Below are 20,721 nucleotides of genomic sequence, written 5' to 3' on the forward strand. Positions count from 1 at the left end.
AGATTTATTCAGTTTAAGATTTTTTCCGTGCTTTGTTTTGTTGATGTTTGTGACTTTTTTGATGCAAAGGAAAGGAAAGAAAAAAAAGTGAATAAGTTGAAACATCAATTTAACCTTTTGGAATCGATTTTTTTCGCTGCTGTTGACGCAACCTCGCTGGTGTCAAACACGTTTGTTATGCTCGGTTTCATCGCCGGGGTCATATATGACCCCTCCGGCTCCAAAGGGTTAATGCCAATAACATGTTTAAATCAGTGGTAAACCAGATGTCCTAAGAACTGCAGGTCCAAGCAGGGGTCCAAGAGATATGGCGGGCTCGAGGGCGGGCTAGGTGTGTAGAGTGCGATGAGAGAAATACGAATGCAATGTAGGCCAACCCGGAAAGATGCAGGTCAGATTACCGTAAATCAGTAGATGAGTTCAACACTTCAACACTATTCTTTCTGCATTTGCATTTAGGGGAGTTTTCTCCTCTTCTCTCATGTGAACTTGCCTTCGACCACAATCGAATCAAATGCGGTTGACAAACTTTATCTTTGACGTAGAGCCATCTTTAACATCTGGACTGGACTGAACACTGAAATGACTTTTAATATAGGTTCGTCTGCGGGTTCGCTTTTTAACCTAACTTATATTTGAATCGAACTTGACAGTTATCTCATGAGTTGTTTTGTATTTCAAACTTTAGTCAAACTGGTGCCTCAATATTGCAATAACGGTTAAGCACGCTGTAATGATACTTATGTACCTCGTCACCCACTTCATGCAACTACATTAGTGGTCTAATAACACTTAGCGCGCTCGGCATAGTTCCATCATGCCGCTCAAAGTGTTGCCACAAATAATGCTTAGTTTGCGAAACCCGGTTATCTAGCTGGTGGGGAACGGGAGCCTAAGCTTCAACTGTTAATGCAATCAGAGACTACTCAGACTTAGACGTGGGCGATCCTATATATGAAGGGTTATCCAAAACGCTCTGAGAATTCCCAAAGCGCATTCTAATAAATCTAATAAGCCTAAGATGTCATTAACAGGAGGAAAATGGCAAGATAATATAACAATATATGGTTTATGTAATGTAAAACAATTCAACATAACGAAAGAGAACCATTCCAAAACCATTTGATTAAATGTATAACCAGTAGTGAAATTACAATTAAAAACAATTTATTTACGGTACATTTTATTGTTTGAAACCGTTCATGTACCATACAATGTACGGTATATTTAAACCCTCGTATCAGTATTTTGAACAATTCATTAACAATAAAATGTATGGTTTTGCAAAAAAAAATATATGGGGAAAAATATTTTTTTATACTGTTACGATACTTAACAACCTGTATAATATATTGTAAAAATCTTATTTACAATTCACGGTATGGTATCCAACATTACATCTTATTGTTTTTGTATTTTTATTTTTACAGTGGTGTCTATTGTAAAAATATGGTTCTAAATAGTACTGTTACAATATAACGTTCGGTTTTTCTACTGTATTTTTTATTCGGGCATCGTCCTGGCAAGTGTAGAGTGTAGAGTAAACCACTCTTCACCGAAGGACATTCTGCATGTTTTAGCACTTGCACAGCATGGGAACCTGCATGAACCGTTGCGTTGTATGTATGCATGCATGTACCGAGATGGAGCAAGGTGGTTGGTTGCCAACAGTTTTGAGAACTCGACTGCGTAATTTTAGTTTCCAACAGCTATGCACAGGACACAAGTGTTCCTCATTTGCACTATTTCTTTTCAACGCTGCTGGATGAAAGAGTTTAGTAGAAGTTCATACAGTAGGGCACACGCTCGGGACGACAGATGAAGGAAAAGCCACTTCGGACGGACGGCAGTGCCTTTTTGTGTAATTATGTAAATTAACATGTCTGCCTTTACGGATACATTCTATCACGAAGTCAGGATCACAGTTTCACACATGCAGTTCGTTTGCCGTCTTAGACTTGTTCAGTGATTGAGTCCTAATTATATTAATATATTCTCGATTATTTAGTTTAGATCAGGTGCATAAGTTTTGAAATCTTTAGTTAAATCTAATGTAATCTTAGTAATACGTAGAAGATAGAGTTTTATACCAAAACCATAAGATACCGGGTCGGTCTAAAGCTCGGAAAGGGCCAGAGAACGACGCTGTCATCGTCATTGTCGCCAGCAGCGTCGTCCGGTCTCTCTGTTGTTTGGCTATGCAATTTTTCTTTCTCCCATATGCAAATGGGCGATGAAAGTATCTCTTTGGCTGTAAATGCACTGCATACCACCATCAAGGACAAGTTGCGGCAAGTGCCACCACGATTTTCGAGGATGTCATTTAGGGACTACTTAGCATATAAATAAGGTTTTCCGTTTTCGCGCTAAAACGGTGTCGGGGAATTAACATACAGCGACGATGGTGTCAAATTCTTTGTAATTTATGGTAATGTTCATGAGCTCAGAAACTTCTTCGACTGTAGTGAAGAACATGATTAAGCATATGCTTTGGGACATGAATTAGTTGTGCATTGTATGAAACAAGAGACTTTCTAGTTTCGCAGTGCAAAACAAAAATAAAGTAAGACGTTCACAAATATGACGATCAGATAATAATTAGAACAAAAAATATAAATATTCTACAATAACATTGAGACAAAGCCTGCTTCTCAGCTACAGTGTTTTACAAGCATTTTAGTTAATTAATTTACTTCGTAGAACATCTTCACATCGCGTATACCTAGGAGCCAACATTTCTACGGAGGCAGCCGACACTGCATTAGTTTCATCGACGATGCGACAAGAAGAATGGTGATCTACACGTTGGAGACGTTAGACGGACAAGGAGCTGAAAATTCTTCGAAAATCATCCCTGAGAAAGCAGGGACAGGCAACAAACCGTACTTGAATCACTTGAATGTATTCGAAACAATGGCAATAGTACATCAACCGAAGCAGAGACGACGGAATCAAGTGCGTACGACCCAAAAAGAGAGCTCATCATTAGCCTTAACGTCATCCTTGTGAACGAGAAACACAGCGATTTGAGCCCAGGCGGATACAGTAGATTTTTTAAATGGAATTCCCAGTGCTGATCGAAGAGTGATGAGCTAATCCGGCCGAGCCGGAGATGAAGCCCGAGGAACCGATTTTGGGAAGAGGCAGGTGGATCTGTAAGCAACTCAGCCGACGAGTTTGTTAGCGCGAACAGTGATGTAAATGAGCTCCCACTGCCGTCTGTAGACCAGCTCACCCACAGCACGAGTTTAGGCGCATCGGCCGGAAGCGCCGATATCCAGGCAAGTATAATGACTACGTTTCATATATGTAGTACACATATTCGCCAACAGACTAACCCGACCACCGACTAACCCGAGGCCACCGGCTTACTGGTGGACCGACGCGATTGCGGACCTGCGCCGCGCCTGCCTACGGGCTAGGCGGCGGATGCAGCGAGCACGATCAGAGGAAGAGCGAAACGAACGGCGGGTGGTGTTCGCCGCTGCAAAAGCCGCGCTCAAGACCGAGATAAGAGCAAGCAAAAAGGCCTGCTTTGAGGGTCTCTGTCAGAGTGCCAATACGAACCCGTGGGGTGATGCCTACAGGATCGTTATGGCCAAGACGAGAGGTGTGATGGCTCCTACAGAGCAATCTCCAGAGATGTTGGAGGGGATCATTGGAGGACTTTTTCCGCGTCATGATCCTAGTCCTTGGCCTCCTTTCGTAGAACAGCCGGGGACTGGGGCTGGCGATGAGGAAATGGTCACCGATGTGGAACTTGCGGGGATAGCTAAGTCCCTTAGCGTAGGTAAGGCCCCAGGTCCGGACGGAGTTCCGAACCTGGCCTTAAAAGTAGCTATTGCAGAAGCTCCCGAGATGTTCAGGTCTGCTATGCAGAAATGCCTGGACGAGGGAGTTTTCCCAGAAGCTTGGAAGAGGCAGAGCCTGGTACTATTGCCAAAGGCGGGGAAACCACCCGGAGACTCGTCGGCATATAGACCAATATGCTTGATTGACACGGCGGGGAAGGTGCTCGAAAAGATCATCCTCAATAGAATGTTGAAGTTCACTGAGGGCGTAAATGGTCTCTCGAGCAACCAGTATGGCTTCCGGAAGGGGAGGTCCACCGTAGACGCTATCTTGTCGGTTACAAAAACCGCCGAGAAAGCACTCGAGCCTAAGAGGAGGGGAATTCGCTTTTGCGGGGTAGTGACTCTGGATGTAAGGAATGCATTTAATAGCGCCAGTTGGGCTGCTATTGCTGATGCGCTCTTGCGTCTGGGGATACCGGAGTACTTGTACAAGATTCTCGGAAGCTACTTCCAGAATCGCGTACTAGTATACGACACGGAGGTGGGTCGGAAGTGCTTTCACATAACCTCAGGAGTCCCGCAAGGTTCCATCCTGGGTCCGGTGTTATGGAATGTCATGTACGACGAGGTGTTGAGGTTAGAGTACCCAGTGGGAGTGGTGATTGTCGGATTTGCCGACGATATTACGCTCGAAGTCTACGGTGAAACGATCGAGGAGGTGAAGTTGACTACCGACCACTCGATCAAGGTTGTGGAGGCGTGGATGCGGTCCAGAAAACTGGAGCTGGCTCACCACAAGACAGAGGTGACGGTTGTTAACAACATGCAGTCGGCGCAGCAGACGGAGATCAGTGTAGGAGAGTGCACTATCCTGTCGAAGCGCTCTGTCAAGCACTTGGGCGTGATGATCGACGATAAGCTTACCTTCGGTAGCCACGTCGATTATGCCTGTAAAAGAGCCTCCACAGCTATTGCGGCACTGTCCCGGATGATGTCCAATAGCTCAGCGGTGTACGCCAGTAAGCGCAAGCTTCTGGCTAGTGTTGCTACGTCCATACTTAGGTATGGCGGCCCGGCGTGGGGTACCGCGCTAAGTACTGAATGCTACCGACGGAAGCTGGAAAGTACTTACAGGCTTATGTGTCTGAGGGTTGCAAGCGCGTACCGTACCGTGTCACACGACGCTCTCTGTGTCATTACTGGTATGGTGCCCATCAGCATTCTTATCAGTGAGGATATGGAGTGCTTCGAAATGCGCGGCACAAGAGGCATACGCAAGACTGTCAGGGTGGCCTCTATGGTCAAATGGCAGCGCGCGTGGGACAGTTCCACCAAAGGAAGGTGGACCCATAGGTTGATACCGAGGGTAGATAGTTGGATTAATAGGCGCCATGGGGAAGTTTCATTCCACCTGACACAGGTCCTTACAGGTCATGGTTGCTTCCGACAGTATCTACACCGTTTCGGGCATGCGGATTCTCCCGAATGCCCAGTGTGCAATGGTTTAGAGGAAACGGCGGAACACGTTTTGTTCGTGTGCCCGCGTTTTCGCACAATGCGTGACCGCATGCTTGCCACATGCGGGGAGGACACAACTCCGGACAACTTGGTCCAGAGAATGTGTAGGGATGAGATTAGCTGGAATGCCGTTTCAACGGCTATCACCCATATCGTCTGGGAGCTACAAAGGAGGTGGCGCGTGGACTCGGAGAATGGCTAGTCCAGATGCAATACAAGAGGTGGTCCAGGGGTTCGAAGTCGGCTTCGTAGGTCATACCGGTGCCCTGCGGTCGAGATCGACCCTTACAGCGATTATGTGGCCGCGGAGAGGAAGTCCCGGTAGCGGTGCTGTCGTGGCGTCAGTCTACTGGGTTGGATCTGAGCCCGCGGTTGGAAAGGGGTCCCCGGCAAGGGTCGGGGTAGGTGAGATCCTGCTGTCTGCAACCTACGGGTGCATCTGATAGGGCCTGAAGGGTAGTGATACCCTTCCTTTGCGGGCAGGTCAGATCGGGTTGCACGTGGGCATCAGTTCTTGATGTCCGCTCAGCAGTAGGGCGCGGGCGGGGTTGAACCTGCCCGCATTCCGAGGACAAAGGGAGTGGCGAGGACCACTCGGGAAACTGGCTAAGCGCCAGCATGCTATCGTGATGGACTCTCCAGAGCGAGTCATCGATGTTCGTTGCTGCTAGGCTACGGCAGCTAACCTTGAGGGTGCGATATGCACTAGCCCCTTTCTGAAGCAATACCTTCTTGGTGGTTCCGGAGAGACGTAGGGTTTGGCGACCATAGGAAGGTGTTTTAGTGGGTCGAGGAGAGAGTAGTCCTGGCTTCTACCGGCATTGTAGAAGACGGCCTCATCCCCACACTACTCTAACCTTCCTGTTAGGGTGTCTGATGAGCAGATTTATCCCCCTATGGTTTAGAAGAAAAAAAAAAAAAAAAAAAAAAAAAAAAAAAAAAAAAAAAAAAAAAGACTAACCCGACCAGATCCATGAAATGAGGCGTTGATAGACAGATCAAGTGGTACAAGGACCGCTTGGTTGTCAAGGGATATTCGCAGACGCCGGGCAATGATTTCGAGGACGTATACGCTTCAGTGGTGAAGTACTCAACCATTCGGTAATGACGGCCAAGTACTCCAAATCGTACGCTGTACTCAAGTAACCACGGTGCTGAAGCCTTATTGCATACCCATATACAGGGTGTTAGGTTCCTGAGTGCAAACTTTTTAAAGGGTGATAGAGGACCATAAATGGTGAAAAAAATTGTTCTACGCATATGGTCAAATCTCAACCGTTACGTAGTTATTGAACTCCCCATGTTTTTGACTCTTATTGCCTCAACTGGCTATAACTTTAAAATTGTCAAACTTATCGCAGTTTTTACCCTTATTCGAAAGATTATTGAATATTCTATCAAATGGCATCTTTGAATCGATTGGTTTAGTTAAATAACTAAGTTTTCTAGAGTAAAAATAGCTAAAAATAGTGTGTTTTAATTTGTTTTGGGCAATTATCTTTGAAACATGCGTAATGAATTAAAATTCTTTCTTTGGCAAAGTTGTGGCCCCTGTTCCACTCTACAATTCGTTCTTTGACGCCAAACTTCTAACTTTTATCGTTTTCTTGCAATTTTGATTTAAATGTGCAGTACAGTGCGCAAAAAAGTGCTTACCATGACGATTGCAAATTTATGATCTGAAATGCGACGTTTAAATCGAAATTGCAAGAAAACGATAAGAGTTAGAAGTTTGGCGTCTAAGAACGAATTGTAGAGTGAAACAGAGGACACAACTTTGCTAAAGAAAGAATTTTAATTCATTACGCATGTTTCAAAGATAATTGACATAAACAAATTAAAACACACTATACTTAGTTATTTAACTAAACCAATCGATTCTAAGATGCCATTTGATAGACAATTCAATAATCTTTCGAATAAGGGTAAAAAACTGCGATAAGTTTGACCATTTTAAAGTTATAGCCAGTTGAGGCAATAAGAGTCAAAAACATGGGGAGTTCAATAACTACGTAACGGTTGAGATTTTACCATATGCGTAGAACATTTTTTTCATCATTTATGGTCCTCTATCACCCTTTAAAAAGTTTGCACTCAGGAACCTAACACCCTGAATTGTGTGTTTAAAGCAATCATTACGATACATGCAAAATTAAGGTTGATTCTACGGTTGATTTAAAGTAAAAATGGGCAATTATTCATACAAATTAAGATTATACTGGTATAATATTAGTACAGTCGCATAATCGCACCGTATATCTGCATGCAATAAGGGCCTGTTCCTAAACTACGTAGACTCTAAGGGGGGAGGGGGTCTGAGATGGCCCAAATAAAGTCTACGTAGTTTATGGACAGCGCCTAAGGCTTCAGCACCGTGGTTACTTCGGTAAACGCCTTCCTACAATGCACACTGAATGAAGAAAATATTTACATGGAACAGCCCAAGCAAGAAAGCCATGTACGGGTTAAAACAGTCTAGACGGATCGTAGCTGTGTACGTGTACGTATTTTTTTGCTGTTGTAATTGTAATTGTAATTGTAATTTTATTGAATACAGCAATAGCAACTACAAGAAACTGAAGACGACATTGAAGAAATTCTTGTGTAAAAGATGCTTGATGTGAATCAAAACAAATCGTATTTTTTTCACATTTGTTTCTCTCAATTTAGCTTGAGCTTGAGCTTGATTGACCGCCCGTAGATGCTACCCCTGTATCGCCAGATCAGCTACACTTACGCAAGAAATCAATGAGATATCTGCCGGAGACTAGCAGGCATCTTTAGTTTGTGAGTGTTGGTGATCTTCTATTTTAGATGACAAAAGCGCCTGCCACGTGAGGTTGCAGATCAATGTGGGGAAGAAGAAGGAAGTGATGATTGCAATGTGTGGTGGGTTGCGTGCTGACTTCTTGACAGCTGGTCGTGTAATTAATTGTGCTTCCTTCTTAGCCTACTTGATTGAAACTAAACTACCACACCATGAATAGAACAGAGTACTTTTTTTTTCAATGCAACCAACAGATTGAAAATCGATTTTCTATTATTTAAGACATAACTTTTTGAAAAAAAAAAGGAACCAAGAGATAGAATAATGGTTTCTTCAGCAAAGTTGCTCCAAATCAGATTTTATACATCTTTGTAGAACATTTTGTAAACCTATATAAACATATTAAACATCAAATGTTTGAATCAGCTTACCTAAAAGCTAAACTAATTGCACAATGATGAAGACAAGGTTTGAAATAAGAAGTAACTTTCCCAAAAATAAAATGTATCTAAAACTAATGGTTAAAAGGCACTATAATTTTTGTTTTCGTGAATACGGCTCTGGACCTATTATGCATCGTACTTTCAATACAACAAGTTTTACGTCTACTGGCATAGCCGGAAAAGCACAATCAATTAGTTGCCTACCTGTACTCTTTAACTGAATCTCTTAGAAGGTTTCGCAAGTTTTTCATAAAAAACTTTCTCATGTTTTTTAGACCTGCTTCATGTTGACCAAAATTCTCTATGTTTAAATTCTCGTCATAAGAACAAAACAAAAAATATCCATCATGATTATGTAACTTATCAGTGAACATGGGAATGTCAGCAAAACAAGAGTACCAATCATATTCTTGATACAAACAGTGAGCACATCCATTATTTCTTAGCTTCAAGTGTACTTACTTGGTCTGTCGAGCTCGTTGATCAAATCTTCCGTGTCGGCATAGCTTCCGTTGCTGGCTGGAAATGCCGTCACCAGGGTAACCACTGTCAACAACACTGCTGTTCGTTTTGCCATTTCCGTTTTTCCACCGCCAGACGAGGTGAGCTTTGGTTTATTTAGCACTTTATCGCCACCATTACTACTTGAATCACTCACTGTTCTTTTCGCACCAGTACGGTTCCTTCGACGTGCTCCGTCGAACAGTGGCATGGCACATAGCCTACCGTGCGCGCTCGGGGATGTTTCCCGCAACGGTAGTTTTCCCCGGCAACATTCAGGTTGCTGACAAAATGTCATCACGTGTCAGATTCGCCGTCAAGCAGAAGGAAAAATTGGATCAATCATAAACATAAACACATCTTTTCACATTTTCTCGCTTTCCACTAGCAATGTTTGTGTTTGCCTTCGCATTTCGCTATCAATGCTGGAATATCAAATTTATAGCTTCATTTTCTTTAATCCACTTGCTTGCGCCTAGAAATACGACGACGAATTTCCATTCAATCCACCGACTGTCGGTCGCTTTTTGGGGTTTTATTCATCGCACAACGGACACATTTTGTTGGGATTCTCCGGAACCAAACATATAGGATCTTCACTTCGGTTGGTGCTTCTGCAGATAGAGTGTCAACATCAGACACATTGTTTTATCATCCTATGTCGCTGTTTTCCGCTCCACGAGGTTGTGTTTCTGTAAAGTAGAGAGAGAGACGAAGAAAAATATGAACATTTTCACCCCATCATGAATTTTCAAATATAAATATATGGAAAAAACGCTGCCTTTTGTTGCTCGCATAAAGTCGTCGGAGAAAGAAGCTGATGTAGCATACATATATTCTGTGCCTTTATTTCCTCTTTGCCAGCGATTTCCGCGTCAACGACACTTGCTGTGCTCTTGTGACTACCGAGATGGAAGTACTGAGGAAAAATCATGATCGATCCAACTAGTGGTAATCTAGGTGCTAGGTTAAAGTGACCAGATTTATTTTGCTCTGATGCGGGACACAGTTTACATAACTGAAATAGTAAGCTTTTCAGTGATTCAGTGACCCTATTAAAATTTAATCAATCTAATATCAAAATACAGGTTGTAGATGTAACAAACAGAGAAGTGAAAAAAATGTTAAATTTTTGAAAAATGATGATTTTTTTATGAGCTCGACATGTTTATCGAATATAGATAATGCCAAACAAAGCCCCAAATTGAAACAAATAACAATAATGCAAATCAACGAATAACTATTTGAAACAATAAGTTTTAAACTCAAAATTTCCGAAAAATTTACATAAAAATATTTCAAGATGATGCCCTTTTATAGTTTATAGGGGTGTTGCGACGGCAATTTTGTTGTTTGGTGAAACTGGCAACGCTATTATCTAATAAGAATCAATTCAATGTTCATACTAGGATTGTTATAAGATTTAGTGTTAAGTTGTGCGTTGAGTTGAAGAGATCGTTAGTGATTAAGAAACTATCATGTAAGTTATTTATAGGAAAAACTGTGTAAAATTATTAAATTGAATTATTTTAATAAGGGGTGTTTTAAAATATTAATGTACAATCAAATTCCGCTGAGGATATCTTCTGGTATTATTATTTTAGAGCTACTTGTGAATAGATTTTCATCTTTTTGGGATTTCCTGAAGTTTATCTCCAAAAATTTTCAAGAATTTTTTTTTCCAAGGGTCTGATTTTTTTTATTAAAAATTTATGTTAAACATTTAAAGAAATTGCCGTGGAAAGCGTTTTTGACAAAGCTGAGACTTTTTATAGAAATCCCTTGATCATTTCTGAAAATCCACGGGAAAATCTTTTCACAAAAATCTTTGAGAAAACTTTAAAATATGCATTAAAATCCCTGCAAAAGAATAGGTAGTGAAAACTTTGAAAACAAAATCAGGGTTTTTTTTTTCAAGCATTCCTAGATGAATTGCTGGAGGGGTTCTCGGGGGTACCCTTTGAAAAATAAAAAAACAGGAAAAATCCTGTGGAAATATCAAGCTAACTTGCTTGAGAAAATCATGGAGGGATTGTTCAGAGTTTCGCTGGAAGATTCGTATCTTAAGCAATTGCAGTTTGTTCATTGGAACTTCTAAGGCATTACTCAAAAAGTTTCTCGAAATAATCTTTAAAGAATTCTCTCCAACTCAAATTAACTTCAAAAGTTCTTCTATTTTTGCCACGAAAAGCTTGCTGCTCTTCGGATTTTATCTGACGGGTTTTGTATTACTCAAAGATCGCCCTGTGGGTTTGCTATAGAATGTTTGCATCGATATCTCTGGGAATAATTTAATGAATATTTGTTTTGAAAATAAAACGCGAACCAAAGTTCTGGTAAAACGTCTTCAAATTCACTTGCAGAGAGCATACAAGAATTAAGCAAAATGAGTGAAGAATTATTGATTGATTGATTTGTCTTTATTTCAGAGACTTTCAGCCCTTGGCTGGTTAGTGAAGAATTAGAATCAAGTTGAAATTCACGAACAAAAATAAATAAAAAAGAATCAAGCAAAACGAGTCACGTTGATTTAAGAATCAAAAGTTTTTTTTATGCAATTCAGTAACCTAATTTTTATTTTATCTAACTCATTTTTATATCATAATGATCAATTTTTCTGAACTGGTTCATTATGCAACTGAAATGAGTTGCATAATGAAAAATAGTTGTATAATTTTCATAATGCAACTCATTTGAGTTGCATTATGAATATTATGCAACTCAAATGAGTTGTATTATGAAAAAACAAAAACATTGCATAAAACTTTGTATGGAACTCGTTGCAAAATTCGATTTTTCAGCAATTTTCGTATTTATTCAACTCGGCAAGCCTCGTTGGATAAATGTACGACTCGTGCTGAAAAAATCAACTTTTTGCAACTCGTTACATAAATAACTATTTTTCTATTTTTGCTATTAAGATTTGACTATAATTTGCTTTTGAGAAGACCAGAAGCAGTTCAACATATACACTTGTCATATATTTTTCAAGAAAAAACAATATTTTAACGGTTGTTAAAATCCGGGACATTTCCGGGACACTTCACAATACGGGACGACTAGCTTGAATCCGGGACTGTCCCGCACAATCCGGGACGTCTGGTCACTTTATGCTAGGTAATAAGAGCTCTTGCAGGAATGATACATGTTACATTCGATGCTTGAGATTGCTGAAACTCCATGATTTTATCCCCATGAGAATTCATTGAAACTTGTGTGAATCTGAAACCTTTTTCAGTTAGGGTGGAACATTGTATTTCTTAGTTTGGCGTACGTAATTTTCACAATCTGCGTACTTTACTAATGCATCGGGGTCAAAGATAAATCAATTTAGCATAAAGTACCATACTCTTGCCATTATTTTCTTAATGTATTCGATTTGTAACAGTTGCGATAAAATAGGAACTGCTGATTTCAAACCTATTCTTCTTAACTAACAATGAAAGAATCAGACAACAAAAACAACAAGAACACGTAGGTGGAAGGAATCACATCACGTTCCAGCGGCAACTGCCACAAGAAATACGCGACTAGTAGGTAGCAGGTTTAAGGCTGCACCATACCGTTGCTGGAAGTGTTTCTCAATAATGCAAAGAAGCGCCCAACCCGCCCAGGATGCTTACATGTAGATATGCTCGTTTTTTTGTATGTTTGTTGCACGTATGAAGCGTAATGCTCAGTGCTTTGGTATCACGCGGAGTTTTGACAACCTGTTCCGAGAGGCTGCCATGGGGTGTCTTGAGTAATGTGTGCTGCATGTCACAGATACAATTCTGAATACAACCAAATTGAGTGTCTACGGTTTTACTTTTGGTACTTGATTGTTCAAAACCGAACGCTCATCAATAAAATTGAAATGGATCGCCCATCATGTATATTAATCTAAAGGATCAATTACATATAAAAATGTGTATGTCAAACAAGCCGAATATTTACTTTAACATTAAGCGAGCATGGCAACCTTCGAATGGTGTCGATCTATAATTTGTAAATTAGTAATTTAAACAACCCATCCCAGCAAAGTGTTCTGGTGTTCCTTGATCCGTTGCACTTGCAATCATTGGGCCAAGCTTTCGGAAATATTGTTCAGCTGCGAGGCAGGATCGAGCAACGCTCTAATCTAAAGGATGTTTTAGAAGAATCGATGACCTACACGAGTGCCGTCTGTAGCATCACGATTTATGGGATTCGTAGATTGTTTCGATCCGATCACGTGAAGCACGACTAAGTTTTCATCTTATTCTGAGTTTGGCGAATGATCATTTTGAAGCAAATCAATTTATTCAAAAAGTTCTAGAAAATTCTCTTCAAGCGACCATCCAACCCGCGATTTGACATTAATCCCACGCTTCATCGTAGTCATTAATAAATTTGACCATGTTGATCAACGTATCGAACCATTGCTCCACTTCAATACAGTTGGACCCACAAAACGCTCAAAAATCGGTCGCATAGCAAAAAGCTGTTTCGTTCTCACACCAACAGCTGCATTTGTTCATGAGAAATCTTAATATATTTACATTAATTTGCTCAACATAACATTTAAGATTAGACATAATCAACGTACGCCAATTTACCAAAAAGTACGCCACAACACTCAGCTCCACCTGTTCCGCCCATCGTGCTCTCTGCGCTCCTTGCCTTTTTGTGCCTACCGGATCAGTAGCGAACACAAACTTTGCAGGTTTGCTTTTCGGAATTCTTGTAAGATGCCCTGCCCACCGTATCCTTCGGCTTTGGTCACCTTTTGGATGCTGAGTTCGCCGTAAAGTGCAGCGAGCTCGTGGTTCATCCTTCTCCGCCACACACCGTTCTCCTGCACACCGCTGAAGATCGACCTTAGCACGCGTCGCTCGAAAACTCCGAGTGCTTGCAGGTCCTAATCGAGCATAGATTAATCTTAATCTAAATATTCAAAATGCTCAAATTCTCTCGACGATATAGGCTTCGGTTGCTTCGGTAGTACAGAAATTTATAAAAAGAGTACTTTTAATAAAATAATCTTCAAGCTAAATCGAGGGAATTCATTCAAATTGGCATGATTGTTGAGTAGTCTTTGACACAGTTATGCATAGGATCTGTCCTTGAACGTCGGGTTTCCAAGCCTGTCTGGATTTCCATCATGCCCAAATTTGCATTATGGTCAGTGTTTCGCTGGATTAAGCTGATGTATTTGTTGTAAATAATTTCAAACCTAAATAAAAATATTAATTACTTCTAATCTGTACGAAAAAAGTTTTGAAGTTGAAAGACACGATGGGTTGACCAGATGGTGAGTGAAATGACGTTGTGTTTGACCAAAATTGAAGAGCTGCAGCTATAAATCGAATATTAACGAAAATTATTGATTCAGTCATATTTGAACTCTGCAATATTCAACCCCATTCTCGGACAAGTGTTCGATCGATAAAGACGTGTGATTCGTTTGCTTCCGTAGAATAATGCGAACAATAGTCCTCTGTGGCTATTGTTCTTTTTTTTTGTTGAACATTTTCAATAGCGGAATCTTTCTCTCGAGAAAAAATTAAATAGCAAAATGGCTAACAGCGTACGGGAAAATTCGATGAAACTAGTGTTCGAACCGGACAGCAAAGTACCGTCGCATTTGAAAGTTATTAAGTTCACAATCGCAAACCTCAAACTTTCTGCAGCGGACATACACTCCCGTTCAAAAGTTTGGGGTCACCCCCTCAAAAACATGTCATTTTTTTAGGCCCATATCTCCGCCAATTTGCGTCCGATTTCAAAACCCTAGGTTTCATTCAAAAGATAATAAGTCAAAGAAACTTTGAACATGATTTAAAAGAAACTTTTTCAAAAAATTTTGTTTGTAAACTTAACCAAAAGTTGCCAAATTTTCTAAAAAATGAATATAAACTTACGGCAGTGTCGCTGGAAGTTGGGTCGACCAAATTTTAAGATGAGAGCGGTAATATGACCCATTTTCTATTAGCTTTCAACTGCTTTTTACAGAACTTAGCTAAAAAATCTAGAAAAAAAAGTTATTAAGTAAATTAATCCTTGATGTCGTCGACCAAAAGTTTGGGGTCACCCCTCAATATGATGTATCGGCCAAAAGTTTGGGGTCACTATCGTAAAACATGGAAAAGTGATTTGTTGATATCTTTGTCATCTTTCATTCAATTTTAATTCTTCTTGGCTTATTTGAAACAAAATGAATAATACTTACTGCATAGACATTGAACCACACATATTTGTTGAAATTTACATACTAAAACTTAACGTAAAGTTGTCTCATTTTTTGAAGCGTGGTAAAATGTGCTAACTTTACATAACATTTTTATATACAAAAATCGTTAAATACGTTAAGTTGAAGACATCAAACGTAAATTTAGTTAATTATCTTTGAAATGAGCCAAAAATAATTAAAATTGAACTATAGATGACGAAGATATCACCAAATCACTTTACCATGTTTTACGAAAGTGACCCCAAACTTTTAGCCGATACATCATATTGAGGGGTGACCCCAAACTTTTGGTCGATGACATCAAGGATTAATTTACTTAATTACTTCTTTTCTAGATTTTTTAGCTAAGTTCTGTAAAAAGCAGTTGAAAGCTAATAGAAAATGGGTCATATTACCGCTCTCATCTTAAAATTTGGTCGACCCAATTTCCAGCGACACTGCCGTAAGTTTATATTCATTTTTTAGAAAATTTGGCAACTTTTGGTTAAGTTTACATACATTTTTTTTTTGAAAAAGTTTCTTCTAAATCATGTTAAAAGTTTTTTTGACTTATTATCTTTTGAATGAAACCTAGGGTTTTGAAATCGGACGCAAATTGGCGGAGATATGGGCCTAAAAAAATAACATGTTTTTGAGGGGGTGACCCCAAACTTTTGAACGGGAGTGTACATTCAATCTAAAAGGACGAAAATGGAGGGTAATTCTACGTCAAGCTCATGGACGAGCCGACCTTCTCCGCATTCATTGCGGATTCCGAGGAGCAGTATATCTTTAAATATGATGACGGAACCGAGGCCAATGTACAAGTCGACAAAGCTTGTCGCATCTTCCGGTATGTACGAATCTTCAACTTACCACCAGAGATAGAAGACTGTGAAATCCAATATGCCTTGGGACAATATGGCACCATACGACAGCACATGAGGGAACGTTGTCCATCCGAAGTCAACGTGAACATCTACACCGGCGTGAGAGGAGTCCATATGGAGGTTTCCTAAGAGATCGCGGCCCATCTGTACGTTGGTCATTTTCGTGCACGTATTTATTACTATGCACAGTGGGAAAAATAGGTATAAAATGCGAATAAATTCAATATCTTTGCTCGGAGTGGATGGATTTGATTGAATTTTTGACAAAAACTGCAAAAATCTCTAAAGTTTCAAACGTGCGATGATTACCTCGTCGGAAGGCTCGGACTTCGATGAAAACCTACAGAGCGAATCTGTCTCAAAATTAGTCAAACGTTATTGGGTGACAATAGGTATTATCGGCAGTTTTGTTCTCTTCGTCATGTGATGTTTTGTGGGCCAAATTGCCTGAAATTTGGGCATATAACTCAGCTTGGTAGGGAAGGATTTGAGGCCAACTCTCAGTCCAACAGGTTTCAAAAAAAAAACCATGACGAAGAGAACAAAACTGTCGAAAATACGTAAGTTCCCCTATTAGGTGACTTTAATTGCATTTTATTAAAAAAAAGGTTAAATGGTGTAGTCAAAAATATCAGCCAGGGACTTCAACAGCTTGTTGACAGCCTTATGCTTCGCGATATTGGGAACTCGTTGAATTCTAAAACTTTTTATACGTTTTTAGAGGTGATTCTATGTCAAGATTAGACCGAGTGTATGGACCACAGACATTTCTGGAAGCTGTGAGAAGCTTTGGAACTTTAGCAACTCCTTTTTCAGATCACCACTCTTTGATCATCAAATTTGAAACAGACTCCAATTACAACGTTACGATATGTGGGAAGGGCTACTGGAAAATCAATCCAACGCTTTTGTCCGACGATGACATTAAAAACGATTTTGTCAAGGTGATACGAGATACCAAAAGCAGGCAAGCGTACACTGAGATGTTTTTCGATTGATGGGTTAACCACCTCTAACCTAAGGCTAAATCTTTTTTTTTTAAACGAAATCGTTTGATTTAAATAAGTGCATTTCTGATTCGAAGCACTTTTTATATGGCTGCCTTAAGGAAATTAGAATCCAGCAAAATGAAGGAAAAAATGTCACACGGGAAATTGGATTTGTTAAAACGAAATTAATGAACATTGAACAATCGCGAATAGAGAATCTAAAAATGTAATATCCTGGAGGATGAAAAAATTAGTCTTTTCCAAATTTCAAAACGTGTTGTAAATTCAAATAGCTCAATGAAATGAGATTTGTCCAGGGACCTTACCTGTGATCTAAAAAAATAATAAAACTGCCATTGAAGATCATTTTGAATCGTTGTACGAAAATGATACTGCATTTTACCCGGGTGCATCAACCTTCCTAGATACTATTGATAGAGGATTATCACACGAAGATTGCCATAGTTTAACAGCCCCTGTGAGACTTTCCGAATAAGAACAAGCATTACATCAATCTACAAAGAAAAAAAAAGCCCTGGCCCCGACGAGCTAACATATGAATTTTACTCAACTTTTTTCCATGATTTAAAAGACGATTTGCTGCAATTGTTCAATGAACTTTTATCAGGCACTGTGCCACATTCAGCATTTACAGAAGGAGTAATAACTCTCATACCGAAAAACGAAAATTCTCATAATTTAAATGACTAAAGACCTATAAGTATGCCTAACTGCGATTATAAGCTTTTTGTGAAAATATTGTATAATCGTCTACAACCTTTAATCGAACCTTTAATAGGCTCATGTCAAGCAGCTTGCTTGTCTGAAAAAATCGTGCACAACTAATTGGAAAATTCTCAGATATATAACATTGAAGTCAACCAAGTCAAACCGTTTTAAAGGAACAATCGTGAGTATAGACCTCGAAAAGGCTTTTGACCGAGTAGATCATGGATTTCTCTGGTTAACCGTGGAAAAATTTGGATTCCCCATACAATTCGTTAACTGCATAAGGAACCTATATAGCAAAGCTTCATCCAAAGTATTGTATAACGGCCTTTTGACGAAAAACATTCGAATAAAATCATCAGTGCGCCAAGGTTGCCCCCTGAGCATGACTTTTTTTATTCTATACATAGAGCTCCTAATTTAAAAAAAAAACCAGCACCAGCATTAAAGGTAGATAATAGCTTTTGTAGAGTTATTGCCTATGCAGACGATGTTAACATCTTCATCCGCGACGATGAGGAGTTTGAAAAAAAATTTGAAATTATTAATAAATTTAGCCTCTACGCTAAAACTAAATTGAATATCAAGAAATCTTCCTATATCAGATTAAATAATTGTAGGACAGGCCCACATCTTTTGAAGGAAACTGATACTCTAAAAATTCTTGGCGTAGAGATATGCCGGACGTATGGCGATACCGTCAATTCTTATTATTCAAATGTGATAAAATCTATTAAATACCTCATTGTTTCACACCAAAAGCGACACCTTAACATTTTACAGAAAACTTGGATTCTGAACTACCTTATTCTATCGAAACTTTGGTACCAATCGCAGGTGTACCCTCCAAGCAATTGCCATATAGCACAGATTAAAACTCTTTCTAGAAACTTTATTTTCAAAGGAGTAGGAATATTTAAAGTTTGTCTGAATCAACTTTATCTGAACGTGGAAAAGGGAGGCTTAGCTTTTATTGACGCCGAAAGTAAGATGAAATCCTTGTTCATCAAAAACATCCAGCAACGAGACCAATCTGGTAAGAGGGATGGTTTTATGATAATGCAAGAACATAGTAACGTAGTTATTTGCTCGCAACACTCGAGAGTGGATTCGAACGGGATTAGACATTGCGATCCTAGGTATGGATTTGTCATGTAAAAGAATGTAGACTTTTCTGTTAGATAAACAAAATATTGTAGCTAATATTGTTAAAAATACTCTAACAGACCCTGGGATGTCTGCTGGAAAAAATCTAAACTCGAATTTCATTAGCTCCGAGGAAAAACATGTCTTATTCCTGTATTTCAATGAAAACATCGCTAAAACATGTAAATTATTCGAAAAGAAAATTGCTGGAACTGTAAATAACTTGTGTCAGTTTTGTGGTGGGATTGATACTCTCGAAGACAGAATAGAATTATGTACATATAGTCCGTGCATATAGTAAAAATATATGGGAATGGATAGAGCGTTGCATAAGTGAAAAGTAAAAAATATCATTACACAATCCCGAAGAAATGCTAAATAGGGAGATACACGAAAAACAATACCAAAGTAAGACGGCATTCTGGTTAACAACAATAGGAATTAACTACAATTGAAATAATTTTGGAAAGGATAATTTAGATAGTTTCGTTGATAGCATTCGAGAAAAAAGATGGAACATTAAGTTATGGTATAGACAATGTTTTCAAAAATGGATAAATGTATTGTAACAGGTTAAATTTGTAATAAGTGTTGTAACGTTTTATTTTTATTTTTTATATTTTTTCAATAAAAAACCCTCAGTGATAGTGAAGCAAAACATAACCAATTTCTTTGCGATCCCTCAATGAGTGAAAGCAGATATTTACACTTCCGAACAAAAGTTTAGAATTAACCGCTCAAAATTATGTACCAATATTGGCGGTTGATCTCAAACTTTAGATCAATGAAATCTATAAATCATTACCTAAAATACTTCTTGGATATTTTTCGCAAAACCATGCTTAAAGTTTCTTTGGCTCATAATCTCTTGAATGAAATCTTGACTTTTGAAAACGAACACTAATTTACGAGGCATGGACTTGAAAGAATACGATGCTTCCTAAGAGGTGACCTCAAACTTTTGATAGGGAGTTTATCTTCATGCTCTTGAAAAAAAAAAAAGCAAACGAATCCTTGTCACTTCGACCGAATTCCACATTAATGAACTTAAAATATGTTGATATAATTTAATTCCCTAAAATCTCAAACTTTCCTTTTGATGAGCTTGTTTCCTAGATAACATTAGCGGATTTCCTTATCCAAATTACATTTTCTCTCCTAACGTGTCCTTGAAGTGAAGCAAGAAAAACGTGCTTGCTGCGCCCTCGCCAAAACAAAGACCAGCAAAAACAGAAATAAGATTTCGACTAAACTTCGACGTGGGAAGTTATATCGTAGCATTGAAGAAACATTACCATTTCCAGTCGCACGGAGTTCACGCGCGAAAAAACGAAAATGTGATGGCAGCAATTCCATTTGAAACTGTTTCCTATCATTCCATTTCCCGGCAACTTGCCTTCCACCAGGGAACGTAATTTGACCGAAAAAAAGGTCGTCTTTCGCCAGGGAACAAGAAGCGCGAAATCCAATACGATGAGCGGCGATCGTTTCCAGAACCCACCGCACCAACCGTGGACCATCACGGTGGCGGTGGCGGCGTCAAACGCGGCTCAGCTCTTCCAGACCCAAAACCAGCCGAGCCGACGACGACGACGATGGACCGCTCGGAGACGCCGTCATGAATAATCCATTACCGAAATTGTTTTACGTCGCTTGTCGCGCTGCCATGGCAAACCTAATTACGGGGCAATCCTTAACGTTCTCGCGACAAGCAACAATAACCATAGCGACAAGCCATATCGGATGATGTAATC

The 20,721-nt window shown here is 39.6% G+C and overlaps 1 protein-coding gene across 2 annotated transcripts in view; it reads right to left on the reverse strand.

Moving 5' to 3' along the window:
- LOC115257165 (hemicentin-1) overlaps positions 1-20,721 on the reverse strand; it is a 499,013-nt gene that overhangs the window by 264,802 nt on the left and 213,490 nt on the right. For both annotated transcript variants that reach the window (XM_062846043.1, XM_062846044.1), the window contains one exon: positions 8,985-9,715. In XM_062846043.1, the coding sequence (XP_062702027.1) occupies positions 8,985-9,321 (337 nt within the window). In that variant the 5' untranslated portion in view covers positions 9,322-9,715. The remainder of the gene's footprint in view (positions 1-8,984; positions 9,716-20,721) is intronic.

This window comes from Aedes albopictus, chromosome 1, assembly GCF_035046485.1.
Source record: "Aedes albopictus strain Foshan chromosome 1, AalbF5, whole genome shotgun sequence".
Lineage (NCBI taxonomy): Eukaryota > Metazoa > Arthropoda > Insecta > Diptera > Culicidae > Aedes > Aedes albopictus.